General features: G+C 51.4%; 9 protein-coding genes across 9 annotated transcripts; 4 read left to right on the top strand and 5 right to left on the bottom strand.

The window, feature by feature from the left end:
* Positions 1 to 721: 721 nt before the first annotated feature.
* Positions 722 to 1,119, top strand: PtrM4_126180 (uncharacterized protein; the record flags this gene model as incomplete). The annotated part of the gene is made up of 2 exons (XM_066108747.1): positions 722 to 965; positions 1,112 to 1,119. The coding sequence occupies 2 exons, from the start codon at positions 722 to 724 to the stop codon at positions 1,117 to 1,119; spliced, it is 252 nt and encodes an 83-aa protein (XP_065960739.1).
* A 1,899-nt stretch (positions 1,120 to 3,018) lies between these two features.
* Positions 3,019 to 4,128, bottom strand: PtrM4_126170 (mitochondrial phosphate carrier protein; the record flags this gene model as incomplete). Its single annotated transcript, XM_001939697.2, has 4 exons — positions 3,019 to 3,042; positions 3,099 to 3,286; positions 3,355 to 3,934; positions 3,994 to 4,128. The coding sequence occupies 4 exons, from the start codon at positions 4,126 to 4,128 to the stop codon at positions 3,019 to 3,021; spliced, it is 927 nt and encodes a 308-aa protein (XP_001939732.1).
* An 838-nt stretch (positions 4,129 to 4,966) lies between these two features.
* PtrM4_126160 (Ubiquitin carboxyl-terminal hydrolase) lies at positions 4,967 to 11,977 on the bottom strand (the record flags this gene model as incomplete). Its single annotated transcript, XM_066108746.1, has 5 exons — positions 4,967 to 6,589; positions 6,638 to 8,072; positions 8,172 to 9,043; positions 9,096 to 9,257; positions 9,305 to 11,977. The coding sequence occupies 5 exons, from the start codon at positions 11,975 to 11,977 to the stop codon at positions 4,967 to 4,969; spliced, it is 6,765 nt and encodes a 2,254-aa protein (XP_065960738.1).
* Positions 11,978 to 13,480: 1,503 nt separating this feature from the next.
* PtrM4_126150 (RNase-P-pop3 domain containing protein) lies at positions 13,481 to 14,421 on the top strand (the record flags this gene model as incomplete). The annotated part of the gene is made up of 3 exons (XM_001939694.1): positions 13,481 to 13,551; positions 13,604 to 13,654; positions 13,764 to 14,421. 3 exons carry the CDS (start codon positions 13,481 to 13,483, stop codon positions 14,419 to 14,421), a joined length of 780 nt encoding a protein of 259 aa, XP_001939729.1.
* A 112-nt stretch (positions 14,422 to 14,533) lies between these two features.
* Positions 14,534 to 16,166, bottom strand: PtrM4_126140 (MET2, Homoserine acetyltransferase; the record flags this gene model as incomplete). The annotated part of the gene is made up of 2 exons (XM_001939693.2): positions 14,534 to 15,258; positions 15,311 to 16,166. The coding sequence occupies 2 exons, from the start codon at positions 16,164 to 16,166 to the stop codon at positions 14,534 to 14,536; spliced, it is 1,581 nt and encodes a 526-aa protein (XP_001939728.2).
* A 1,410-nt stretch (positions 16,167 to 17,576) lies between these two features.
* Positions 17,577 to 19,845, top strand: PtrM4_126130 (WD40 repeat protein; the record flags this gene model as incomplete). The annotated part of the gene is made up of 5 exons (XM_001939692.1): positions 17,577 to 18,089; positions 18,144 to 18,796; positions 18,849 to 19,211; positions 19,264 to 19,612; positions 19,660 to 19,845. 5 exons carry the CDS (start codon positions 17,577 to 17,579, stop codon positions 19,843 to 19,845), a joined length of 2,064 nt encoding a protein of 687 aa, XP_001939727.1.
* Positions 19,846 to 22,134: 2,289 nt separating this feature from the next.
* PtrM4_126120 (HET domain containing protein) lies at positions 22,135 to 23,034 on the bottom strand (the record flags this gene model as incomplete). Its single annotated transcript, XM_066108745.1, has 1 exon — positions 22,135 to 23,034. One exon carries the CDS (start codon positions 23,032 to 23,034, stop codon positions 22,135 to 22,137), a length of 900 nt encoding a protein of 299 aa, XP_065960737.1.
* Positions 23,035 to 24,121: 1,087 nt separating this feature from the next.
* On the bottom strand, positions 24,122 to 26,064 carry PtrM4_126110 (Glyco-hydro-47 domain containing protein; the record flags this gene model as incomplete). The annotated part of the gene is made up of 4 exons (XM_066108744.1): positions 24,122 to 24,164; positions 24,233 to 24,499; positions 24,550 to 25,335; positions 25,382 to 26,064. The coding sequence occupies 4 exons, from the start codon at positions 26,062 to 26,064 to the stop codon at positions 24,122 to 24,124; spliced, it is 1,779 nt and encodes a 592-aa protein (XP_065960736.1).
* A 593-nt stretch (positions 26,065 to 26,657) lies between these two features.
* PtrM4_126100 (putative mediator complex subunit med20 protein) lies at positions 26,658 to 27,567 on the top strand (the record flags this gene model as incomplete). Its single annotated transcript, XM_066108743.1, has 3 exons — positions 26,658 to 26,671; positions 26,716 to 27,467; positions 27,560 to 27,567. 3 exons carry the CDS (start codon positions 26,658 to 26,660, stop codon positions 27,565 to 27,567), a joined length of 774 nt encoding a protein of 257 aa, XP_065960735.1.
* Positions 27,568 to 27,720: the final 153 nt, after the last annotated feature.

The following is a 27,720-nucleotide window of genomic DNA, read 5'->3' as shown; positions in this document are numbered from 1 at the left end:
GATGCGTGAAACGCAGTAATGCGGCTCAGATGTACTGGAGAAGTTCCTATCACAGTTATCGTGCTGAATTCCATGAAAAGCCCACCAGATGGATGAGCGTCACCTTCACCGACATCGACAAGTAGTTCAACGTCCAAAGTACATACCACTCACGCCAAGTGATCATCTGGAAATTTTGACAGGCAAAATGCACGGCGATATGAGCTAAGGAGGACGTTCCAACTTACCAGCGCTTATGGAGACCTTACCCCAGTGGATCCATAGACACTCTGCGAAAGCCAATAGGCATGTCAAGCCTCATCCGGACAGGAACAGCGTTGAACAACGGCAACACGATACTTTTTCTAATGGAGATCTGTAGTGCTTATTTGCGGGGCCCAAGATGCAGTCTTAGCAACATCCTCACCGTGGTATGACGCGCATTACCAGTGGATCCACACCGAGGAACAACGCTTGCACCTCTCAACGCATAGCAGAGCATGAAGCAATTACTTTTTCGCCAGCATCAAATTCCACTGTCCGCAGAAGGCCTCAGATGTATATAAGTCAGACTTCCGTCCACCTTAGGAACATCATCCAGCTCCTCTCACACTCTCACATTCACTCCACTGGTTATTACCACATTCGCTGACTCTAATAATCTAATATCTATTACACTCGCTCCATCAATTACCACCTCCACAGCAAACACTACCTAATCAACCACCCACCCATCTTCAAGATGCGTTCTTACCTTACCGTCTGCGCTTTCGCCATCGCCGCCTCTGTCCAGGCCGCTCCCATCGATGCCGGTGTTCTTGAGGATCTTACCGCTGGTCTCCAGGGTGTTATGCCCGGTCAGGGCAACAAGCAGCCCGTCGACAACAACGCTCTCACTACCGGCCAAAACTCTGGCACCAATGGCGAGGGAATCATCAACGACGTCCTGAAGAGTACCAGTTTCCGTGTTCCCGTCCTTTCCCCTGGTTCCGACAACAACATCCACGACAACGCCAACAACAATGCCATCCTCTCCAACAACGATGCTGTCTTCAACGTTCTCGGCAAGACTACAAGCTCGCAAGCCTCGACCCTCCAGACCCACCAGCAGATGCACCAGCAGAACTCGGAGAAGCGTAAGCGTACCCTCTGCCTTCCCATTATCGGCAGCCTTCTTGGTGGAGACTGCGACGACGACGACGACGATTCATCGGCCCCGGTTGTTGCTCCCCTCCCGATTGTTTCTCCCATCCCCGTCCCAGCCTCAGGATACGACGGTGTGCTTCCTTCCCCCGCTGTCCCATCTCCGGCCGTCCCCAACCCAATTGGTGGTGGCGGTCTTCCCATTGGCGGCGGTGGCGGTGACATCATTCCTGACCTCCCCATTATCGGCGGCGGCGACGACGACAACGACGACGAGATCATTCCTGACCTCCCCATTATCGGCGGCGGCGACGACAACGACGACGACATCATCCCTGACCTCCCTAACCTCCCCGGTGCTGGCGGTCTTCCCATCCCCATTGGCGGCGACAACGGCGACAACGGCGACATCATCCCTGATCTCCCTAACCTCCCCGGTGCTGGCGGTCTTCCCATCCCCATTGGCGGCGACAACGGCGACAACGGTGACATCATCCCTGATCTCCCTAACCTCCCCGGTGCTGGCGGTCTTCCTATCCCCATTGGCGGCGACAACGGCGACATCATCCCTGATCTCCCTAACCTCCCTGGTGCTGGCGGTCTTCCTATCCCCATTGGCGGCGATAACGGCGACATCATCCCTGGTCTCCCTAACCTCCCCGGTGCTGGCGGCGAGACCATCCCTAACCTCCCTACCCTCCCCGGCGCTGGCGGCGAGAACATGCCCACCCTTCCCCTCCCTAACCTCCCCGGTGCTGGCGGTGAGAACATGCCCACCCTTCCCCTCCCTAACCTCCCCGGCGCTGGCGGCGAGAACATGCCCACCCTTCCCCTCCCTAACCTCCCGGCGCTGGCGGCGAGACCATCCCTACTCCCATTGGCGGCGGTGTCACTACTCCCATCGGTGGCGGTGTCACTACTCCCATCGGTGGCGGTGTCACTACTCCTGCCACTCCTGGCACCCCCGCTCCCGCCGACCCCTACGTCGCCAAGGTTCCTTACACCTTTGTCGTCTAAGCACCTTACTAGACTCGCCTACCAGCGAATCTTTTAGGCGAGCTATTGGACCATGAGGATCAAACCGATCAATTGAAAATAGGAGGAGGAGGAGGAGTAGCATATGGCGGCCTGTGGAATAAGCGCCAACAAAACCTTTCTGATGTGTATAGAACATTTTTTGTAGATGGCTCTTGGAGTGTTTGTACTTTCGCCTTTTCGTGGAGATTGGCAATTCTTGTTCTCGATATACCTTACCAGCTCCTGGGTCATCACCCTTTTCTTTACCTAAGTCGTTTATAGCCTTTTAATTTCGCTAATGGATTTGTTCCTTTCAAAATATGCTCCTGACTTTGACTTGATTTGTGACTTGTGATGAATATTTCGCTTTGCCTCTCCTTTATTTTCGGAAAATCCTTCCAGTTAACCTTTTCCGAAGGTCACAGTAATTGGCGTTTTGAAATATCACTCTTCTCGAACACTTATGTGAATCCTTGGGTAAGTCTCCTTTTCCAGCACAAACTTCATGCTCTCAAGGACACTGCCACACTTTTAGCCTCAGCCCCCTTTTAAGATCTCAATTGCCACGGGGTTACTATGACACTTTGCTAATTTATAGCTGCACTTCAGTAAAACGCACATCGACCACGTCTTGATAGGTAAGCATGGCGATACACAAAACGAAACGTCAACGCCAAGACCGTTGATGTAACAACTATGTCAAACCGGATGGGAAAGTATATGAACAATATGAACCCCGCACACATCATATCAGACTTCATCTTTTAGTCTTCATTGTTCGGTTCCATTAATTCATTACTAAAATATCCCAGTCCGAAGCGCCAGATAACACTATACAGACGCCATACGATATCACACATGCCCAGAGCCCAACACAGTCTAATGACCACCAGTCGTAGGAAGCTGATCAAAACATTAGCATCCATATACTCGAGCGCGGACGGAAGAAGAAGACTTACACCCAGATAAACCTTGAAAGAATCATAAATAAGCCATTGAAACGCCGTGAGTGTACCAATCATAAAGATACGAACAGGCAGACCATTCCACAAACCAGGGAAACCAATCTTGCCATATATCCTGCCGATAGCTTGACCCGCACTCTCACCAGGCTTGCGGTCGCTGTTGAGTTTCGACACCATGACGTCTGCAGTAACTTGTTAGCACTTCCCACATACCACCTGATCTCCTCGACAGAAAATGAACTAAACATACCTGCAGGATGCGACACAACCGCACACCCAACACCGGCGATGTACCCACCCAGGAAACTAACCCCGGTCTGCTGCAGCGGCCCAAACGACTCCTTGGGCTTACCCAAAAACCGATAAATCTGCGTAACCGTCTCCTCAAACGTCGCAAACTTGACCATGGTATACGGAATCTGCCTCGCCCACAGGGGGTACAATCCCTTGTACAAGCCACCGACACCCTCTTCCTTGATAACCTTGGCCCAGCCCTCGCGCAAGTTGTGCGCAAAAGGCGGGAGCGTAGTCTGCATGCGCACTTTGATGGCTTCCATGGGGCACAAGGCGAGGTCCGCTAGGAACTCTGCTGAGGCGGAGGCGGCGAGGTAGACGACTTGTTTGGGTGCTCCGGGCGCGAGTTTGTCGCCGTAGAGGTACTTGAAGCCTTCGTAGAAGCCGTATTTTCCCGCGCCTTGCATCGAGTAGCCGATGAAGGTTGGGGTCCAGCCGAAGAAGACGCCGCGGAGACCTTCTTTGGAGTAGATCATTTTCCAGGCTTGTGAGTTGGACTTGTAGAGGGAGGAGTCGACTTGGCGTCGGCATTTTACCTGGTTTGATGTGTTAGAGCCGGTTGGGGGTTTAGAATAGGGTGAGGTGAGTTGCTTACCAGATCTAGAGGCGTAACCATTGTATGTGTAGGTCCGCATGCGATGATGCCTCCCATTGTGCATGCCGCAAAGTATGAGCCGGAGAAGAGCTCAATCTTCTTCTGCGGCTTTATCGCGTCCAATTTGTTCGCCATTGTGACAGATTTTCAAGCTTCAATTGCTCTAGACTTTCTCTTTCCTTCTTCGCTGGTCTACTATCGTGGTGAGACTCTGGCGCTATGTCGTGGGGTACGGGCTGTCGCGTGCTTCCTAAGCTAGTCGCAAGCACAAAACCAGGCGAGGCAGCTGTTTACGAGCAGGAAAAATTACTTGGAAGAAGAAAAAGTAAAGGGATCAATTGCAAAACTTGAGATTCTCACAGCTAAGAAAAAAAAAGGCAAACTCGTCATGACGGCGCAGGCTTGGTAAAGTGGCATTTGCTCCTCCAGCTTCCGTACCTATGACGTAGCCGCGATGCCGTTATCTCCGCAGCTCCACCAGCTACCGGTTTTGATTCGCACGCGCATCACATGTCATACATTGCAAAAAGACCACAAAGGCTGACTGAGATGGATGCAAGCACACTATGCTTGATCTAGGCAGGGCTAATCTCGTAATACGTGGTTACTCATGACCCCAATTCCCAGCGTGTGCATCAAACCATGCCGTCTCCTCGTACGCCCAAGCACCCTCGCTATGCCGCCCAGATATGAATAATCAAGAAAGAATCATAAGTTGATGATGGTGCTCTCAACGCTGCAGACCCCATGGAGCAGACAGGGAAAGGTCAACGCATCTATCATCTCTACCATAAAAACGCCATGCGGCCATCTAAAAGTTCGTCGACATCGTGACATCGTCGTCTCCCTTCCCCAGCGACGCAGCCTCCAAACCCCCAAACTCCAGAGATTTACCACTGCTATTACTACCATGCAAAGGAGACACAAGGGTCCATGAATGCGAGCTGCCTGTAGACGCGGAGCCGATTAATAATCATGCATCAACATCGGCCACGTCCTCCATATCAGACTCACTACCAAATTCTGACTGCTCATACACATCACCCGCCGAGAGGCCGTCATCTTGCGGCCATGAGTTTATAGCAGGCTCAACGTGCTGCTGCCATTGGAAAATGCAGCTTGGATCTTGGACTTCGTCTCGATACGCTTCTAACGCCGGGTCCTCGCTTTGGCTCAGGTCGAAGAGCTGCTGAATAAGGTACTCGCAAGCCTCAATAAGTACACTCAGATGTGACTTGAGCATACACTGGTTCTTCCCGGAAAGAATATGCTGCATCATCTCAATAGCTAGTTCGCGGAGCGTTCTCCATTGAGCGTGCACCAATTCCTCGGGCCAGTCGTTATGAGTCTTGTAAAGCTCCCGCAAGACGAGATTTGCACCGTGACGTACACTGTCCACTGTATGCATAAGCAGAGGAGGTGCCCACGTGCGGCTCTTCGCCATGATCCAGTAAAAGAACACATGTCGGTTCTTTTGCTGGAAGATGGCCGTGTTGTCTGCGTTGAGAAGGCCAACGATGAATCCGAGGACAGCAGGTCCGCCTGGGGGGCGCTCCTCGTCAACCCGGGTCTGCGATGCGATTGCCTTTGTCACCGCGGTGATGATCTTCAGGACATTGTCGACGGCAGGAGAGGCTTCGCAGAACGACAGGCCTGCTCTCATGTATGCATCGCAGAAAGGAGGATCAAGGGCAATTCCGTCGTTGATGGTCTTCAACAGATTGTTCTGGGCTTGCGCGTTCGCCCAGCCAAGCATCGACTTGACAATGTCACCCGGACAGAATTGATCCACTTTGGAGGAATCGAACATCTCCAAAGCCTTGTCCAGGACTGCAATTGCCTTGAGCTCGTTGTCCCAATAATACAGCATTGCTCTCTCGTCAAATGTCAGAGGGAACCGCATGCTTTCTCGATCCAGAGTATCCTGTCGATCTACACTCGAGTTTCGTTCGATGACGGGTAGATGTGTATCCATCTGCGAGAGTAGGGTGGAAGCACAGGCGACAAGCCTATTGTAGATTCCTGTCTTCTTGTTCAGGATTCTCCATAGCTCAGGGTTCCTCTCTTGGAAGCTCTTGTGAACATGCATAGAAAGCATTGTCAGGCAGAACTGGAGGAACCCATGATTCAGCAATGCGGCGGTTTCCGAGTGACCCATCTCTATGATTTGGATCACCATGAGGTAAAAATCGTCCCAGCCTCGGGTTGAGAGATAGCTCTCATCCGCCATTTGACGTAGCCTAGACGTGACGTCTGTGAGTACTCCCTCCTTCAGACTGGGAGAGTCGACGTCCATATCGTTCTCCATGCCTTCAAAGCCATACATGGCAGGATCTTGATCGCGAACCACCTTCAGACAGTCGATGAAAAAGTTGCGTATCTGAGACCTGACTTTGGCGTGTGGGCAACGAACGAGTAGATTGAAGAAGACATGCTCATCCCCAGCAAGGAACTTGAGAGCGATAGTGCAGCACATCGTACATGGCAAAACTGAACGTCGCAGCTGAACTAGTGTTTCGCAAAAGATGTCCGAACTAGGGTGGCGCCAGACGATGCGACCGAGATGCCCAAGCACAATCTGAAGCGAATGCACCTCCTGGTGAGTATTAGTATCTCAAGTAACGCGATGATATCAAGTACATACCTGAGCGTGATCCTCTGAGCAAGAACCATGATTGATGGAGCGCGACATCACATGAAGTTGCCGCACAAACGCGGTATGGTCGGGGTCAAGTAAGCAATACTCTTGGACAAGCGCCTCGTTGACAATGTCAACCTCATGCTCTAGATCCTTGGGCATGGGAACCTTTGGCGTTGTTTCGTTCGTAGAAGTGACCCATTGACTTTGATCTGCGTCGAGGGCAGTACGGCGTTGGTAGAATAGCATGTATGCCGAGTATTGTTTCAGTACCCGGCTGTAGGTATCATCCGTCATGCCTCCGAATGCGCGGTATGCGATGTCAGCCGGATCGAAAGGCGTGACGTTGGAGTCGTCAAATTCAAACCAAGGAGGTACCTTACTGTCAGGTACCTTACTGCCAGTGGAGCAAGGTCGCTCGCGGATGTAAGAATAGTAATGACCATGCTCACAGGTGCCAGTGTGGACAAGCACACCGACGAGATCGAACATGTCCTCTTCCTGTGGCTTGGTCGGGTCGCTGAGGTAATCAACGTGGTACGCGTTGATGTCGATCGACGGCGGGAACTCAAAATGGTCGTAAACCTTCTTACGGCTGAAGTCTACCAGGTCGAACTCGAAGCGTTTGAGGTGAAAGATGAGGTTGTCGGGCACCTCCTTGAAGCAGGTTCGCTTCACGGCGTTCACGTATTTACCGCCACACGACTCGCACTTGTATTTGTTGTCGCCCTCCATGACATCGCCACTAACGAAAGCTTGGAGACTTTCTTGTAGAGTTGATTTGCCCAAGACATCGCATTGCACAGCAAAGAACGGCTCTGCTCGCTCAGAGACGTGCTCACATTCCGTTGACTTGATCTGATTAAGAGTTTGGCCACCGTAGAAGGAACGGAATTGCTGCTTATGTGTCTCATTGATGAGCTGGCGTTCCCATTGATCAAAGAGGGAATTGTAGAACTCATCGGCATCCATTTGAATGCTGATATCGATTGGCATGGATTCTGAATCCTTGACACAGGCTGCGAAGTTGCGTGGATCAGCAGCCCTGCGGAAGGAGTGCTGCATGTTGGTGAAGAGCCTCTGCGTTTCGAGTAGCAGCTTCTGGGAGCCATCGCGTTCCTGCAACTCCAAGCCGAGCATAAACTTTCGAAAGTTTACATTCATGAAAAGCTGTGTCAGTAGCGAGTTTGCATAGCAGATAGCTCGCGGGTTATACAACCCCACATAGCCGGTGCCGGATCGTATCTCCACGGAGCGATCAACAGAAATTGTTGACATGACGGGATCAAAATCTTCATCCTCTACCTCCTCGGCAAGCTTGAGAAGATTGCTGTACGTGCTGCTGTCGTCGACCAAGGCAAGCATGAGATCGTACAGTTCACGCCTCGTATGGGACTCCAGTATCGGGACAGGAGCTACACCGTCTTCTAGCGTGGAAGAACTATATCTTGTCAGTATCCCTCTTAGCATCGAGTATGGTAAGATGCACCCAAATCGCCCATTGAGCGAATCGAGTGTTCTGGAGGCTCGGCAGACGTACCTCCTCGTGAAAATGTATTTCTTGAAAATCTGTTCCATAATGTCGCTTGCATTAATGGGCCTCTTGAACGACTTGAGCGACATGATGCAGCTCAGAAGAAGCTTTGTGAAGCCCGAAACAACATAGTCGGTTTCCTCTCGACCCACGATTTCCTCATGCTTATGCTTCAGAAGCAGGCCGCTCCACGTGGCCAGGAACATTCTGAGGGTGCCCTCGTTGCGTTCATGCTCATCTTGGACGTGGAATACATGATCGGCCATAGTGAATAGTTCTCGGGACTGCTTCGGGTAGAGTACAGTATCGGGAAGGATAGCAGAAATACCTGCCCAGACCTGCCCAGCGATTTCGCCTTGGCTGAGTGGACATGTGAAAGGAAGACCTCCACCGCAGATTGAAGCAATCTTCTTTGAAATGTTCTCTCGGACTGACTGTCTGTCGTCTTGTAGTAGAAGTACCCTGTGAAGCGAAGGAACTTCCGGATGCTTGATAAAAGCTTCCCATATCACCCGCGAATGCAGTGATGCTTCAATAATAACACCGTAGCAATCATGAATAACCACGGCATTTTCTTTCTTCTCTAATGCCACGGATAGGATCGTTACAAGACGGTTGGCGAGTCGTGCTCCGTCGGAAAAGTAGGTAGCCGATGTCTCAGCGGAGGGTCGCTCTGCTTCGCATAAGACGTTGGCAATGGCAACAAAGCTACCGACGTGGTACTTACCTCTGAGAAACTCCAATAGGACGTTGACAAGGACTGTTGCTAATCGACGCTCTTGCAAGCTCGCAATCTTTTCAGCGATGAGGGTAGTGTTCAGAAGTGCTGCATCCAGGTGGCGTATGGCCTTTGTTACAAACTTCTCATCAAGGGTCGACTTTGCACAAGTCAGTAATGAAGTGAACGTGGGTTTCCCGTCTTTTACTTACATAGCGTATCTGCTCTTGCAATCTAGCTTGAAGGGCGAGTGCCGCGTACCGTGCCTGGAAGAACTTTCCTGGTGGGAAAAGGTCTTCAGACTGTGCTTCGTCGGTCATGACGCTATCTACAATAGAGCTTGGGGCTGGGAAGAAGCTCAAGTACTCAAATAGCTAGGAAAAGTTAGCAAGGTAACATACAACTCCGAATGGACTCCTACCAATTTACTGATGGTATCATCGGAATCCATCAATGAAAACAGCTCATCAAAGTACTTGACAACAGTGGATTCAAAAACCGAGGAACCAATGGCTATCACAGACAGGGGACGCGTAACTTCTGTACCCGGTGTTCCTTGGACAAGAAGCTGGCCTCCGAAGTCGACTTCGCAAATCTTCTCGTTCGGTCTCTCGGCTACGTTGAGCCTTTGGCCCCTGGCGAAGAGATTGACCTTGGTATAGCCAACGACGTGACATAGCTTCCGGTAGAGATCATCCAATGTGTGGTCCGCGCCCATCATGACGGTTTGCCTCTCTTTGTTGCCGCTTTGAAAGCGAATGGTAATCGCATCGCCATAGGGTACATCCATCTCGTCGACCTTGGAGTCTGCTCTCCGGCCGCGATTGAACTCTGGTTTTTGGCGTATCTTTGCAAGCAACAACTTTTGGAACAGAATTATCCTTCGACAGCGGCCCTCTTTCTCTTGCACCGTCGTATCGGATACGGTAGCGTTTGTACCTGCATCTACACTACTAGACGGCTGAGTGCGTACAATCTTACATGCGGATCGAATCTCTTGCATGCACTTCTCGACAAGTATAACATGGGCTGCCTCTACATCCCCCAGCGTGACGCCCTCGGCTTCGTCAATCTGCACATAACGAGCTGCGAGTAGACGTGCAGCGCAGTCTTCAATCGTACCCTCTGGCGAAGAAAGGATCATAGGCCAGAGCAACTCGGCTCCAGGAATCTGCAATACCGTGTTCTCCCCATCATCCGTCTCCACGACATGATGAGTGGTAGGGAAACTGTAGTTTTCGACGAATTCGAACATGGCATGGGTGTAGAATTTGGGTTCCATGTTGGGTAGATGCGAAGAGACGAGTCGTCTGCAGTATTCGTTGTTCGGGGCCGATTTGTTCGTTTGCAGTAACTGCTTCCATGCAGAATCCCGGGCGTCGTTTGAGAGTGCACGCGTACCGATGGTGTACTCCCAGAGATCCTCATAAATCTCGGTGGGTATTGAGGACCCAACACGATGGATCATGAGCGAGAGAAGCTCTAATCGATAACTGAGAGCCATTGAAGCTGCCGCATTGGCTCCAGTTTCCCGTTCGGCTTCTACGAACCAGGGGATTTCTTCTAGAATCATGCGTACCACATCCTGATTCTGCTGAAAGAACGCATCCGTGGCTGGATGAAATGGCGAAGCAAGAATGGAAATAACCTTGACACTACCGGTAGCCTTTGGTGAGTGGCTCCCAATGTGACCAGCGCATTCGCGATAGATAGCTAGGCGCTCATCAATGGGGACCTTGTGGACTAACAGTCGCAGATGATCGACAGCCTCGTTATGAATGTCCAGCATACCCTTGGTCGTCTCCACATGAGACACAGTATCGCATACCATGCGAATGCAAACGTTCCAAGGACAACCACTAGGACCTCTTGCGGCATAATCCTCGGGTGTGGCCTTGTCCGTAATCCTTGTGCTGATCTCTCGAAGAAACCGTAGAATTTCCAGCGTGTAGGTACCGATGGGTAACTCGTAAAGCTTCGTGCAGAGATACATTAGCTCCATGGGCTTCATGAGGTTGACTATACCTCGTATCATGGTCATGGTTGCTGAAACGACGCGGGGATCCGGATTGGTAGCTACAGTATTCCAGGTAGCGTCTGCTTGGCTGTCTGACCAACGCTGGGTTACCACAAGAAAGCCAAGGATATTACCAGCTCGCGCGATCAGTTGCGGATGCGAGTCAACGCTGATAATGTAATCCATTACATTCCCATCCAGGAGGAAGTCGGCAAGATATTGCATGACCGGATGCCTGCATTCTGGTTCGCGATCATTGTACTGTTTCCAGATGTCGACTAGGCCGGTATCCATGGCCGTGATGCTCATCATGCGCAAGTCCATTTTCCCTTTCGTGAGGTACCTTCGTAGAATCTTGAACTTCCATGCGTTTGCAACCAAAGCCGGAAAGCATTCTGCATCTCTGCGGTAGGCGTCTTGATCTCTCGTCTGCGCGACTTCGGAAGACGAAGAAGTAGTCGGAGATTCTGCACTCTTGAAATCCAGAAATCGGTCGAGTAGCTGGGACTCTATCGATTTATCCCAAATGCAGAGATCGAATAGCAGATAGTGGAAGGACTGAATAAGATCTCGGGCGCAGTTCGCATCAGTAGTTCGGTCTAGGTTGAAGAGATCATCCATGTACTTCTCTAAGAACAGTAGAGTTCCGCGACAGAACTCGGACCGAGCTTGGGCGCTGGTCGAGATGTGGTTTACGAATATTGATGAACCCAATGCCTGCAAGACTACCACAACGTTGGAGGCGATGAAGTTTTGGAGACTCATAGGGACATGCTGGATCGCCCGGTCGGCTAGTCGGAACAGATTCTCAGGACCTTCAGCCACAAGGAAATCCTGCTGGAGACGCAAACAAAGCTTCCGCAGGTCGGTAGAATGATCTCTACTCATCATCGCGTAAACGGGTGCTCTGTCTGCTCGCAGAATAGCTGGTAGGTGTCGTATGTGCTTGGGACTAAGGAGTGGCGGAAGGTAAATGTCGTCGGAACGCGGTAGAGACAGGAGCTGAACGTCAGCCAGTAATAGCAACGAGCATAGCCTGACATAGGCGCTCAAAAAGGCATAGAAGATGTCCGTCATTTGACGATCCGGGATATGGTGGCTGAAGGGACCCCGGCGGTATAGAAACTTATTAACCAACGTGGCGAAATCTTCCCAGAATATCGCCTTGCTAGCATAGAAGCCCTCTAAGTCGGCAGAAGGATGAGGCAACTCGTTCAGCCAGCGTGCCAAGCCGGTGAAGAAGATAGGGTCGACTTCGCTGGCTAATGGAACGTATTAACAGTGATTCCATCTTGGGCAGAAGACAAAGTACTTACAAGAGCCGACGTGCTGCCCCAGCTCGCGGATGACAGTTGCGTAGGTGCCAATATGTGAGTATGGAAATTGGCTGAAATGGTGTGCTGCATCGACGCGGACTGCAAAGCCAACAGCGTCATCATCGTCGTCGTCGTCAATGATCATGACGGGCGGGCTTCCGGGCTCATCCTCGGAACTAGCAATGAGTATGGGCGACTGTTCGCTTGTAGGTAGAGCATCTTCAAGGACGTGGTTAGCACTGCCGTGGCCCGCCTCGTCTCCAGCGGGCAAGGGCGAAGAAGGTGGATGCGAACGTATCGTCATTTCGACCTGTTTCTCGGCGGGCGAAGCGGCAGGATTGGTGGGGGTCTGGGGGTCGGTATTTGTATCCATGGCCGGCAGGCTGTTGCTTCCGCTGTGTAGGCGGGGGCGTTTGCGGGTGAAGCTGGCGTCGGCGTCTTCAATGGGATCGCGGCGCGGCGGCGAGGCGGGGAACGTGTTTGCTGGCTCGTCTGCCGCGAGAGACTGCACTAGACGGCTGTCTTGCGCGGTCATGACGGTTGAAGGCCTCTGCGACGGAGTTTGCGAAAGAACTAGGCGTGGCCCGGACAAGCACGCGTAGGCAGGTGAGGCCAGGCAGGCAAGCAGCTCCCCGGTACAGGCAGCAGCAACTCCCTGGGCCCTTATTGGCCGAGGCCCTCGCACAACGGCAAAGACGATGCGAGGGGGCGGTGCATTTACAGAGGCCGAATCAAGGCGCGGTTGATTTCCAATTACGCAAGAGTGTTGGTGAGCTTGTGAACGCGTTTCGATATTCAAAAGATAGACAGTAGACCCCACCATCGTCATTTGGCTCCCGGCGCTAGCGGTGCGCTAGTGCCCGGACAGGGTAGCCCATGCCCCATGCGGATCAAGATGGCCCCGGGGAGAATCAGATTCCTCCATCTTGCTAATGCAGGCACGCCCGCCAACTCCACTTTGCCCTCACCTGGCTGACCTGAAAAACTTGACATTGCTAGCATACAAAAGCTACTGTAGGTAAGAGCCAGACACGCCTACTAAGAACAGGATAGCGGGGTTCATCTACACTGCCGCTGTCAGGTACTATTACACATCACCCAGGTGCCCTCTTGCTCAAAAACACTCCAGCGCGTCGGGCTCACCTCGGTCGCCCGTAAAACTACTTTTTTGCTCTGCTTGATCTGGTGCGCCAGCAGCTGTTCCTAGACAATAGCCAGCAACACCTAATAGAGGGGTCCGTTGGGAACCATCGTCGACTGGCCAATGGCACCCACGACAAAACAAAATTCCAAACCAGTCTTCAAAACGGCCTCGCCTTTTACGGAGACGAAGTGGTGAGCGTGGTCGGCAACTACGCGACAAACTATGCTGATATATTACATGCAGGCCGGAGATATCGCAGGATGACGAAGACGTGATACTAGAACTGCTATGCAAGTAGGTACGCAAAGGCGGGCATTTTTCATCTCCCCCCTCTCTGGCAACCCGACGGCGTCTACATACCTCTTCCACAGGGTTCACTTGCATCAGCACTAATCGCCTCCAGCCTTGTCACGCCCTTAGGCGATCACCGACATGTCTACATCCACCCATCCAAGGGCAAGAAGCGCAAGCGCAACATCAAACCAGATAAAGATGTCTCTACCATGGCCGATACCCCACCGCCTCCGCCCGAGATTAGCAATCATTTGCTCGTCGGTCTCAACAGCGTCACGCGACACCTTGAAGCGCTGGCTGCGAAGACAGCACCATCCACAGCACCAGTGACCAACAAGTCCCCTGAAAGTATGCATGCCAACATGAAGTCGGCGCCAGTGAGCGACAGCGAGACGAACGTGTTGAGTCCCCTCAGCATGGTTATCCTGACCCACCCCAAACCCACTCTCTCACCTGCACACGCGCATCTGCCGACACTAGTCCACCTCGCCACTCTTCCACCAGCATCCACTGCCTCACGCACCGCAAACGTGGAAACACGACTCATTGCCCTTCCAACGTCAGCAGATGCCCGGCTCGCCTCTGCTCTAGGGATTCCCCGCGCCGGTGCACTAGCCATCTACCAAGGCGCACCGGGAGCCAAGACGTTGGAAGACTATGTGCGCGAGCACATTGGAGTAACGCAGTGTCCGTGGATTGACGAAGCCATGAGCGCAGAGTGGAAGGGCCTGAATGTCAAGAGTGAGATTCCTGGGACGAACAAGTGAACGAACATAGAGTTGGATAGAATCTAAGTTGAACAAATATCTGACATGATTTTACTCAAAACGCCCAGCAATGCAGAACTATACTAAATATTGGTTAACAACACTTTGGTGCTCAGCCCAAGAAGTTCTGAACAGCCCCGCCAACATTCTGCAGATCAAGAAGAAAGGTATCGTGACCGAACAAGCTCTTCTCCTCACCCAGCTCAATATGCGTCACATTCTTGTTCCCCGCGCGTTTAAGAGTCGTCGCTATTTCTTTCTGCTGCCAAGCAGGGAAGAGGATATCGCTTGCAACGCCCAGGACCAAGGTCGGGGTATTAGCGAGGGGCTTCATTCCGGCTACAAGATCGGCGGGCGGCTCGCTCCCGTCGGTATGGGTCACAGCGTCCACATCGGCAGGCTGCTCCTTCTCCTCGTAGGGCTGATCGGGCAGAGTTAGGCTGCAAAGATCACTGCTAGTATCGGTTGTAATAGCATTGCCGTCGAGATACGCTTGCAATTTGCCCCTATTTGCCTTTCGCACCTCGTTGATGCGGTTTCGGTGCTCTTGACCGAGGTCGAAGAGGTCCATGGCCTTGGAGACGTAGAGCAGACTGTTCGGATCGTACTCTAGACACCACTTTTCTCCCGCATGGTCGAGGTATGTTTCGATGAGAAAGTCCGGGCATAGCGCTGGCGGCCGCGACGGATCTGCGCGCCGCCTGCCGAAGCGTTGCTCCCACTCTGGACCACTTCGGTATGTGACTGTCGCAATCTCTCGAGCAAGCTTCATACCACCATGTGGTGGAATGCCGTCATAGTAGAAACCGCGAGCCCAGTTTGGGTCCATCATAAGCACTGTCTCTAGGTTAGCTGACGTACACTGTACCGTTCCAGTCCCGGTACTGACCTTGGCGCTGCGTGTGCCTCATGGCAATGCTATACGGATGGCTTCGCGCACAGCCGCTGATGCTGACGAGTCGGCCTACGCGTTCTGGAAACAAGGTTCCAGCAGCCAGACTCTGCATGCCACCCATACTTGAGCCAACACTTGCGTATAGCCTCCGGATGCCCAGGTTGTCCAGCAGCCGGAACTGGGCACGGACCATATCTTCCATTGTGAGAATCGGGAATCTTGTGGCGTATCGCTCGCCATTGGCAGGGTCAATCGAGGAGGGTCCAGTCGAGCCATAACATCCTCCGATTACATTGGTACAGATGACGAAGTACTTGTCCGTATCCAGTGGCTTCCCAGGCCCGATGAACTTCTCCCACCACCCCGGCTTTGTGTTCGTCTCTGTACTGTGAGCATGACTAGATGCCGATAGACCAGTATGCAGCAGGATTGCGTTGCTCTTGTCAGAATTCAGCTGCCCCCACGTCTCATATGCGATGTTGAACTCTGGTAGTATGCCACCCCAATCAAGCAGTATCGGCTGTGTCGAGTGAAAGTTCAGCGTGTGGCCCGATGTGTACGAGGGCTCTGGCCCGGCCGACGATCGTTTTCTTGACAAGGACGCTGAACGAGATTCGTGTGCATCGAGGCATGGGAACGAAAGGGCGGGATTGGACGACTCTACTTCTTGGGTAGCCGCTGCATGTTGTGCTTTACGTGGAGATTGCTGGTGGATCTTCCGAGTAGCTTGGGTTGATTTCTGTCTCACAAACAGCCGTGGAGCCTGCGATGCCGTCCTTGCAAAGCATTGTATGGTGTAGGTGGTCCGTGAGGCTCGCGCGCCTGCGATCAAACTACGAGACACGCTCATGGTTGGTGTTGGCCACTGCACACGCGGTCCTCAGTGCGGAGGTTTGCAAGAGCGGAGAACATGTTCATCATGACGCTATACTGCGGATTACAAACGGGCTGGACCGTCGTGCGCAATGTGAGGGAACTGCGACCATTCCGGATCCAATGACGTCGCGAGGAGATTGCGTGCTTTGCTCATGCGATTCCCGCCGTGCCAAGTCTCTTTGGGGAAAAACAATTAAGCGTCCAGCTCGGGCAAGCCGTCTCCCCCCCAGTGTGGCTGCTTATATCAAGTGACGATGCCTGTGGAAATCTTCTGGTCGCCATGCTTTTGCCGGGGGCGGCTGATGAAAAGAAATACAAAGAGCGGGTCCTCCCATCAAGAAGCTAGCATCATGTTCCTGAACTTGACCGTGTCTGCTGTCAAGATTCGATTGCGGTTTGATTAGATGGAAATGCGACTATACAGTATGCATGAAGACATGTAGCATGGGACTGTCATCTCAGGTCCTCCGAGCCTCTAACCTCGCAGGCCGGGCCCCATGGCAATGTATGGAGTTGGTCCGCCCCCTAAGGGGAGGGAGCTTTATTAAGTTCGAACTACGTTAGTTGGCCAAAAGGAGGTGCTTAGCGGTTTCGTGACCAGCACGACGGGCATGACATGGGAGGTGAGCTTCACAAAGTCAAGAGATTTGGGAGCGACGGCTAGGCCGTGTGTTTAAGCGCCGTGGGACAATGGACGGCGTTGGACCATGTTTCCATGTGTGCGACATTCGGGGCAGGTGATGGTGAGAGTGGACACTACGCAGTATTGACTACTTGGTGCTACTGGGGCCCTCGAGGATTTGATTTCGACGGCCTGTTTTTGGCCCGCTGATGATGGGGGAGGGGGGCGAGCATGGCGATCTGGCGTTCGCAAAGACATTGCAGGCGCAGGTGGTGGTCTTGAGACACGACCTGAGCCCGTGGTTGTTTGACGAGGGCGTCTAAAATTGGCAGCAGCGGCCACGGCATCCAAAAGCTACACTTTAGATGGTGCAAAAGGAGAATTAAACATGGCAAACTAAGCTGTCTTCATGGCAAGTGCTCAGCGAGTCAGAAGATCCCTGCATGCTGCCGGCTTTCTGAGCACCTGGGTCCTGATCTAAGCTGGCGTCTGGCGTCTGGCGAGCGACGTCTCCAGGGCTGATTCCTTGGCTGACCGCCGGCGTCACCCAGTCGCGCCTACCCACTCCACGCTTCACCAAACCTCCCTCTACTTCACCACCTGCCTGCCTCAGACTATCCGCCGCCTGTTAGACGACATATATACCCGTCGACCTTCCCGTGCCTCACCAGTCCAGTCCGGACCGAGGAGCGAACGCACAGGGACCGCCCTACCGTATACCGACTACCAGACCGCACTGGCGAACCGTACCATCCCCCCGTCATGGATCCCGACTACTTCACAAGCGTGCGAGACGACCGCGACCCAACCGCGCCCCAAATTGAAGATTCCGACACTGACATGGCCGCATCTGCGAGCGCTACCGCTTCTTCATCACGACCCTTTATGCAGAACTCACCCGCACTCCACGGGCGCAAGGCACGCATGTCTCGCTCAGGAGCCCCACGGCCCATAATCACGCCTACGAGCCCGTCATCGTCATCGATACCGCACACCCTCCTAGCCTCCGCCCCAGCCTCGCCGCCCACACCCGCTCCGAGTCCCACGCCAACGCAGCGAGTGCCCGACTGGAGCACCGCGGCCGAGCACGAGGATGGAGATATCAAGAGTATACGTGCCCAGTTCGGCGATATGAACCGCGCCGAGCGGATGCGCCTCCTGGGCGAGTTGCTGAATCTGTGCGACAGCCAGGAGCTAAGCTTCGTGGCCGAGTTTGTCAGTCCCCGGTTAAAGAAGGACCCATTCATGGTTCTACCAACCGAACTGTGCCTCAGGGTGGGTTGCATCGCTCGCTTTCGCCCTATCACACATCACTGACACGTCACTTAGATTCTTGAATGCGTCGACGACCCCACGACTCTCGCCCGAGCCTCGCAGGTGTCCAAGAAGTGGCGTGAACTCGTCAACGACGACAGTGCCTGGCGGTTGCTGTGCCAAAAGTTCTCCTTCAGAGCTTTGCCAAAAGAAGACAGGATCGAAGACGATGCCGCCGGTGACGACATGGAAGACGCCGATTCCAAGTCGTGGTGGCAGAATGACGAGCGTGCCCCCAGAACAGATGATGTGCTGGCAAGAGAACACCTCGAAGTCGGCCCGTCAAATATAGGCACTGAGGGCCTGCGCACTCAGAGTCTCGACCGAGCTGCCAAGAGAAAGTCATCGTACCGGAGACCACAAGCGACCACATACCGCTCGCATTTCAAGCAGCGATACATGGTCGAGACTGCGTGGCGCAACGGGGGAGTATGTGACGCGCGACAAATCACCCCAGACCAGGGTGTAGTAACCAGTCTACACCTGACTAAGAAGTACATTGTGGTTGCGCTTGACAATGCAAAGATTCACGTCTTCGACACAGTCGGCGACCATCAGAAAACCCTCCAGGGGCACGTCATGGGGGTGTGGGCCATGGTCCCTTGGGGCGATCTATTGGTCAGCGGTGGCTGCGATCGCGACGTTCGCGTATGGAACCTTGCGACTGGGTACGCTCTTTGCACTGTCTGCTCCACATTGATAGCTAACATCCATATTCAGCTTCCCACAATTCACCCTGCGCGGTCACACTTCTACAGTACGATGCCTGAAGATGTCCGACGCAAACACCGCCATATCCGGCTCCAGAGATACTACGCTGCGCATCTGGGATCTGAAGAAGGGCCTATGCAAACATGTCCTAATTGGTCATCAGGCTAGCGTCCGATGCCTTGAGATCCACGGCGACATAGTTGTGTCCGGCAGCTACGACACTACTGCGAAGATTTGGAGCATCTCAGAGGGCAAGTGCCTGCGCACACTTACTGGCCACTTTAGCCAGATCTATGCCATTGCCTTCGATGGCAAGAAGATTGCGACTGGAAGTCTGGACACCAGTGTCCGGATATGGGATCCAAACGATGGGTTAGTCTGCTCAAGTATCACAAAAATATCGAATACTAACTTCTTCGTGTAGCAAATGTTTGGCTGTGCTACAGGGCCACACCTCTCTTGTTGGACAGCTCCAAATGCGCGACGATATTCTTGTGACAGGTGGTTCAGACGGCTCTGTCCGCGTGTGGAGCCTTGCAACCTACCAAGCCATTCATCGATTGGCCGCTCACGATAACAGCGTGACGAGTTTGCAATTCGATAATACGAGGATAGTCAGCGGTGGTAGCGATGGCCGCGTCAAGGTTTGGGATCTCAAGACCGGAGTTCCAGTGAGAGAGTTGAGCAGTCCTGCTGAAGCCGTCTGGAGAGTTGTCTTCGAAGAAGAGAAGGCCGTCATCATGGCCAGCCGGGGCGGTCGGACCATTATGGAGGTAAGTTGCCCGAGCATCAGATGGATTACACATACTGATTTGACTAGGTGTGGGACTTTTCACCGCCCGCCGAAGAAGACTTCGACTCTCGATCCTCCACTCCTGCAAGCATGCCAGAGCATCTCGAAGTTGAATACAATCGTCCGCGATCTGCCATTCTCCCCACGACATCCCCGCTTGTACAGGACCATAGCGTCGGTGACGTAACCATGGCCGACGCGAACGATTCGTAACGGTAACGAACCGACTGGCGGAGCACTAGTGTAGCAAAGGGCCCAGCCGCCGCACCCCATCCTGCTTTCCCATACCCAGGGAGTTTGTAGAGTCTCGAGAATCATAAGAGACGCGACTACATCCACGATGCCAAGAGACGGGTTGCAAGGACGTACATTCGAGATCAAACCACGTCCTTATCAGAGTGCACAAGCCCTTTTAGTGTCCAAAGAGCACACTCTGGAGACATCGATTGGCAAAGTGGGCGGCTATACCAGGGTAGCGATCTCACATGACTAAGATCACACAACTCTGAGATTGTCGTAGTCCCATCGACGGTCAGGCTCACAACAGACCGCCACCTCATGCATCACATGATCGTCGTATCGTGTACGATGACCACCAATATGTTGTCGCTGTTGTTGTTGTTGTTCAACCATCAATCTGTCAAACGATACACCACGAAGCGGGACGAGCGAGCGAACAAGCGACTGTCATCATCATATCTTGCATATACATACACACACAGCTTTCATATGCATCAATCATTCCTATCATCATTACCAACATTACTACCAATTTCCCTTGTATTCAGAAAAATTTACCTCGCAAAAAGGAGGAACCTTGGATCTCAGGCGTATCTCTTTTCACTTTATCATCATCATTATTATTATCACTAGTGTTCACACTTTTGCTTGTTTGTTCGGGGTGTTTTCATCTAGGGAAGACATGTAGGCATGATTATATACAGTGTAGGCTTTTGGTTAAATGGGTAGGGGGCGGTTATGCATTGGAGTTTAGTGGTGGTGATCTTCTGGGGAGAGGGGGTTGTTGTTTGTGTGGGAGGGGAGTGTATGGGGACAGAAAGAAGAAATATTATATGTGTAACACATTTTTGGGGGTTTTGTGCTTGTGAGATGTGTTTGTGAAAGGTGATTTAGGAGGGGCGCGTGGTCGGTGCGCTTTTGTGTATGATTGAGTTAAACCCTTTAAGAAAAAATGATGTTTCTAAGACGTTTAAACTGTAGTTGTGCTTCTGGTAATTCAAACTGGTAGTTGTGCTGTTGTAATACTGAGGAAAATGAACAAAAAAAACCCAAATACAATTCGAAAAGAAACATCTGCATATTCTTGCTGTACATTTGGCGACACCAATTCTACCTGCAGTCATTACTTCCATATCCCTCGACTCCGTATGCTGGGGTTTTCCATTTCGTCATTTCCACGTCCCTTTATTCGCTCTTGTCCCCCTTCGCGTGCAGACACCGTTCTATTGCGAAGTCACTAGTATCACTAAGATTGGCAGAGTGGTCGATCTTTTGCCTCAACCCTCCGATAGTGAGGCGGTGGTAGGTATTTGCTGTGTATGGATGTTGATAATGCGTGTGTTTGTGTGGAAGAGTGAAATTAATGTTGCTGGTTTGACAGATACGGGAAGGCGGTAGTTGTTGGAGAAACGGAATCGTGGCGGTTCTTCTATTTTTGCTTTGCTTTTCGCTTGGTTAGTTGGTTGGTTGGTTGGCTCTGTTGAGGTTCAGGTAGTGTTCACTGCGATTTCCAGGAACCAGGCTGATCCAGTGAATTTTGGTACTTTGGATGTCGCGGTTTAGCCGAGATTGGTGGATGTGTTGGTCGTGATGTGCTATCGTGTGCGGTATGTCATAGGCGAGACGGCTCTTGCTTGGTGGTAGTGTCTCCAGGTCGCGGCTTGTGTAGGGCCCAGCAGCAAACACCTAATATCAACCTAGTCGTATTCTCTTTCTTTCTTGAGGTAGATGACTGAATTTCTTTACGTGTGCTTCCCCAATTGTTTCGTAAAATCCATCCTTCCAGTCCAGGATACGAAGGTCACTGTCTCTGGTATATTTGGTGATAACAATGCAATCCCAACTGTGATTGATTCCCCCGTAGAAGAGTCCTTTGTTTTTATTGTTCATGTCCGAGTCCTCGAATAAGACCGCATATCCAATATCTGCGGTAGAGTGTTCTGAACATACTTCGAAGAATCCGACTGATTTTTGCCTTAAGCGGAGTCGGACAACAGGAACTTCAACGACTAGAAACCGCGATTTCTCGGCAATCATACGTGTCTTTTGTAAGTCTTTTGCCTTCTGATCAAAGGTGAAAAGCGTTGCCACAAGGTCTGCATCTGCGACCCAAAATCGTAGGTCAACATAATACTCGTCACTCAATTCCCTTATCATTAGATCGTAACCTACTTCTCCTAACCAGCCCACCCATGACCAGCTTGGAAAGTCTTTCCGACGGGTCATTCGACCCCTGGCCATCCAAAGCAACCCTCTCGCAAATCACAAGTTCATATTTTCAAGTTGTCCAAGCTGATCCGACTCAGTATTGAGTGGAACAATTGGAATTCCATAGTATGTATAGAAGCGAGAGCGATTTAGCAGTCCCCGAAAAGCATTCAACGCATCTTCTTTATGCGTTAGACTTCTACTGCTATATTCCTCAATCTGATCAAACAAATCATTTGTGTCTTCCGCCATCTGATGCTCACAGTGAAAAATGCGCCTGCTCAGGTCCATTGGAATTTTGTGTGAAGCAGAGTAGGATGTTGCGCCAGCGTCTGTGTCTGTTTCACAGCAGCTCATGTTTTTGCATGCAAAGTAGACTTGCTGATCGGTGAAAAGTAAACATCGGCGGGAGAGAACTGCTTCTTGGTATGTCCAACCTCGAGTCTTCCATTTGGTGTTGCGGATTGCAACAGACAATGCTGGTGGGGAAGTGACCAGCTCCAATTGAGGCAAGGTAGCGGAAAGCCGCGGATTTCGCTCGCGACTAATTCCTGATAGCCCATAGTCGGAATCAACTCCTGCGCATGCGACAATGGTCACATAAGCTCCAGCATATACGCAGTCCATCTCCCTTATCTGGGTTGCCTTGATATCCATATCCAGCTGATTGATGCAGTATTGGTCAACCCAGAGATATCGCTTTCCAAGAGCTATCACAACCGCAATGGCATCCTCGATGACCTGATTCACACCATCCAAAGGAAGAGATTCCCATTTCCCCGTATCTTTTGAGATATTCTGGAACACGTTGTACCCCAAACATAACTCAGAGCGATATATTCGTCTTCTTCGATGTGAACAATAGACCGAGTGTGGCACTCTATACACGATAGAGGAATTGAAAATCTCAAGTTCTCTTTCGTCTTGCATAAGTCTTCGTGCTGGGAGTCGCATTGTAGCAGCCATTTGTTTAGCAGCTCAAAGTTGATTTGCGATAGATCCACGTGTGTTAAATCAGCCACCATACATGTATTCTGCCCCTCGTTTCCATTAACTCTTGCTTTGGCAAAGATAAACCCACGGTCCTCACACCAACTAAAGTAAGGTTTAAGATGGCTACTTGTGTGCCTCCTTCCTGACAGGACAAGCGTTGGCGATATAAATTTCTGTCGCCTATTCCAAAATTTCTCCTTGGCAGTATCAAACAGTCGAATTTCGAAAGGATAGTCGTGGTCTGTTCTTTTATTGCTAAAGAGACGACAAGAAGCGCATCCTTTGCGGCCTTTTGATTTGCTGTTACCAAACGTGACAAACTCGCCACCTTCTTTTACATCTCCTCTTCGCGAGAAAAGCTTTTCGAAATCGATCTTCTTGCAATGACTACAGAGCCTCGAGACCCCAGTTTCATTTCCCTCCAGCCCATCCACCAATAATGTCAATGAGATGCTTTCAGTCGAATCGCTAGCATGTAGTAGTTGTGGCGAAGGTTCTGACTTGATGTACAACGCAAACTTGCGTCGGAAGGAGATATATCGTGCGCGAATTCGCCTCATGATTCGACAGGGAGAGTAAAGAAGAAGGAACGATGTCGGTGCAACGTGTGCTGAATTGTGCAGGTGCGCAGGCGTTACTTAGTACTGCATAGGAGACAAGACGAGATATTCAAAAACTTGGGGTACGGAGTGTGGAGTTGTCAATTAGGCAGAAGTTCGAAGGCTCAGCCTCGTCTCATGTACCTCAGCCCCGCTTGGCAAAACAATGTCGTCACAAGATAAGAAGGAAGCGACGAGGCTGACAAGCAAGCAAGGGAAATCACGATCTTCGCCATGCAAAGCCTTGGTTAATCGAAATTCACAAGATAGTCTATAAAGGTATACGTAAGTGATGTCAACGCTTAGCAGGTTTTCACAATGCAGTTTTGTTGTAGCAACAATATAAGCACACAAGATAGTCTATAGATTTTGTACATGTTTCGCCCACAACGCCTTGCTTAGCAGAAACCACAGAAACTACTCTTTGGTTCTGCCAAAAGAACAACGACTCAACCATGTTTTGGACGAAGCAACGGATGCGCTTCAGTGTTACTACACAAACGTTAGCACCATAATAATAAAATGACACCTGCCCCCACTTCCTCCAGGGTAATACTCACAATACATAATCATCCAAGCTCACAAGGCTCGGCTCGCTGAAGATCAAATAAAAGTACTTGAGTGTCTCAGCCATCCAAAAGCTCTCGCATTCATCCAACTTCTGCGTGCTTTGGCCCCTGGGAACCGTCACGTCTGCGATAGCAGAGTGTGCAAACTCGGCCATTGTAGCATTGTTGATGGATTCAAACATGCGCCAAGCCGTGTCTTGGAGTGTCGTATCGCCGGTTATACGGTAAAGGATGAAGACGGATTCAATGGCTTCTGGTCTGTGGTTGTTAGTTGAAGACGATGGCAAGACAAGTGTGGAGGAAATTACCGAAGCAGGAATCGCGGGTCAGCAATCTTGGAGAAACCAGGCTGAAGTCCGTCTTCCTTGATGACGTCTTGAACGTCGTAGTGCTGAGAGTGGAGATTAGTAGAGTATGAATACTTCACAGCCTCATGCCACTTCTCCACATCCCAGGCACAATCTTCTTCACTGACACAGGGCATCATTCGAAAGGTCTCGGGCATGATACCCGTAGGCATAGCCTCGTAGACCCAGGTGCAACCATCTACCAACTTGCGCGCAACATCGAGGTCTTCAGTGCGGTTGAAGATCTTTGCGCCCAGAGCCACCATACCACCTGTGAAGCAGGCAAGATGTTGGCCGTTTGGTTCGAGCTTGACTGATCCTCCAGCACTTATCCTCGCATCGCCCGAGATGAGAATATGCTTGCTCTCAGGAATTCTCGGGCGGAAGAAAAGGTGTTCTTTCGCGGGCTCAATCGCACTCTCGTATAGCTTCCGGTACTGATCTGTGAGCCCTCCGAGGAGTAGATGCTGCTTAGGCAAATACTCGTATAGTGAATCAGACATACCGCCCAGCGTAAACGTCCCGTCATTGAACTCTTCCCTATATGGGCTAACGAATAGGGGGAACAACCCAGGGATCTTGGTCTTGTTCTGGTTCTTCTCGAGTAGATCTGTGATTCTTTGCGCCGCGTCGTGCCACTTCATGTTTCCGGTGAGCTGTGAGAGGCGAGTAAATTCAAGGGTCAGAGATCCAATTTCTGCGCTAATTGCCTGCGCATCGGCCTCTTGGTGTCCGTTCATAGCAGCGCTGGTTTTGTCAGTATATGTTGGTTGCCAGTAAGATGCAAGCCTACTTTTCCCAGTCCCACCGTGTGACTGGCATCCTGTTTGGCGTGTCGAACGCAGCGTATAACATCTCTCCCAACTCGGTCGCTTTTTGAAGTAGTGTGTTATGCTTCACTTTACTCAAATCATATGCGCTCAGCAGGCCTCCAAGATAGCGAATGGTTGTTTCGAAGACATTCAACCGCTGAACGCCAGCAGTGGTAAAATCAATCTTCTTGACAGCATGTACTGCCTTTTCAAAATCCTCGTCCAGTCCCATAATGATGAGCGTATCCAATGCATCCACCAACGATGCTCCCCGCTGTCCAAAGCCGTTTTTGAAGCCGCCTGTTACCGGCGTCACTTCGTCCTGTAGCCATGCATGCTTTTTGTAGCCATCCCAAGTATGCAAAAATGCTTTCTTGACAGCTGTTTGTCTTTGTAGCCGCTTCGCCTTGTTGTGTTCCGTCTCAATTCCGAACTCGTGTTGTATTCGTGGGATGGCAGCCGGAGTGCCAGTGGGTAGAGGAGTCAATGAAGATACCGGATACCGTATTGGGAGGTCCTTCCATTCTACGCGATGATCGATTCGATTCGAGGAGGTCAAGGTTGGTGGGGGTAGATCGGTTCGAGCGCTGAGCTGGCGAAAGGCGAGGATGATGAAAGTCACAGATACAAAAAGAACGATAATGCGGCGAATGGCGGGGGCCATGATGACAGGAAACTTATAACAGAGGTCTAATGAGGGTATCTCATGCGTGGAAATCCACAAGTCTATATGTAACGATAGTTAAGGGAGAAAAGGAAATACGACGCCACAGGGGCATCCAAGGGTGAACAATGAGCGAATATATGAACAAGAAATAGAGCAGTGTAAACCTGAAGTTCAAAATAAGTATGCAAAAGACAAGATGGCAATTTCACAAGGTGGGATCAAGGAGTAAGCCCTCATGGTGTTGCGCATGGCTGTTCCGAGAGGTGCTAAGTAAGGTTGAATCGCCGACTCCCGACGCGCAAGGTGCGTCACGGACCCTGAGCTAGCAGGGGTAGCCTTGTGCCGATCTAAACCGTTGGATCTGCGAGCCTCCAACTCCAATCTACCTTCACTCATCAACTCAACTCTACTTGCCGTGTAACCAATTGAAACGCTCAAGAGACTGGAAAGCTCTTCTCATAATCGCCCGCCGTTATCTAGATCAATCTTCCACGGCCAATCTCCATAACTAAAGCCCAAACAGACGACTCAATTCGCGCCGAGGTACATCATCAGTGTAGTAGACAGCAAACCTGTCTCAAGCGGCAAGGATGAAGTACAGCGGGTGAGTCACTAGCCCAACTTCTTAATGCCTATCTGACATCACAGGCTATACTTTATCTCTAACCCTTCCACAAACATCGACGCCTCCCTATCCATCGTAAACACCCTCATCCAAAGCATCGAGTCAAGCTTCCAGAGCGCAACACGCCAAGCACCATGGTCGCTCTCATACCGCGCCTTCCGCGACACCATACCCCCAGGCTACCAGCACCCAACCGGCGCAGACGGTAAACCAAAACCATACGCGCATTCATACCAACACCTCCTCCACCTCTCGAACCTCGACTCCAACCGCACATATATATATGCGCAGCCTGCAACACAACCAGAAACTGTCGTATCCATACCGCTTCGACAACAAGACGCATATGGCTCGGTACTCAAATTCCAGTTATCAGCGCTATGGTTATCACGACACACATTTTCCGTGCGAGAAGGTACCACATATAGCTGCGGGCTATGTACAATACAGATTGGAGAACTGCGAGCGACGCGCGAGGGCCCACAGTCTGCAAGTGTATTGTCGCCCGGCATCGTCGTCTGCATCACTACGACAGTCGGCGCAGAGGATACAGACGACGGCCCTGACTCGGGGCATGCGTCTGTGGGCAATGAAACGACAATGCAGGTCGACGGTGACGACGACGAGATCGACTTTGAGTACGCACAAACTGTGATTCGTGAGTTCTGGAGTAAGATCAAAGACGGTCGCGACCTTGGCCGCTCTGAAGTCCGGGAAGTCATGATGGCACCAGTGGCCCCGCGTAAGAAGGCCCAGGAACGCGATGCCGCTGTGCGTATGTGGTGTGATGTACTGCGCATGCGGGGTTGAGTCCGCATCCGTTGTTCTCTTCGGTGAAGATCGGTTTAGGATGTGGCGTATAAGCAGACTTGTAGCCACAGGGCGCGTCTAAATTTCCTGGACAGTCTACCTCATGTCTGGAGAAATATGAGACAAGTCATTCGCAGATAAGACTAGATTATGTCAAGAAGTATCAATCTACAAGACTCGTGTAGGAGACTCAACGTTTTCAATAAGAGGTATACAAG

Source organism: Pyrenophora tritici-repentis, chromosome 7 (assembly GCF_003171515.1).
Source record: "Pyrenophora tritici-repentis strain M4 chromosome 7, whole genome shotgun sequence".
Taxonomy (NCBI): domain Eukaryota; kingdom Fungi; phylum Ascomycota; class Dothideomycetes; order Pleosporales; family Pleosporaceae; genus Pyrenophora; species Pyrenophora tritici-repentis.
Note: the sequence above shows the minus strand (reverse complement) of the source record. Positions and strands in the feature narration are given on the sequence as shown.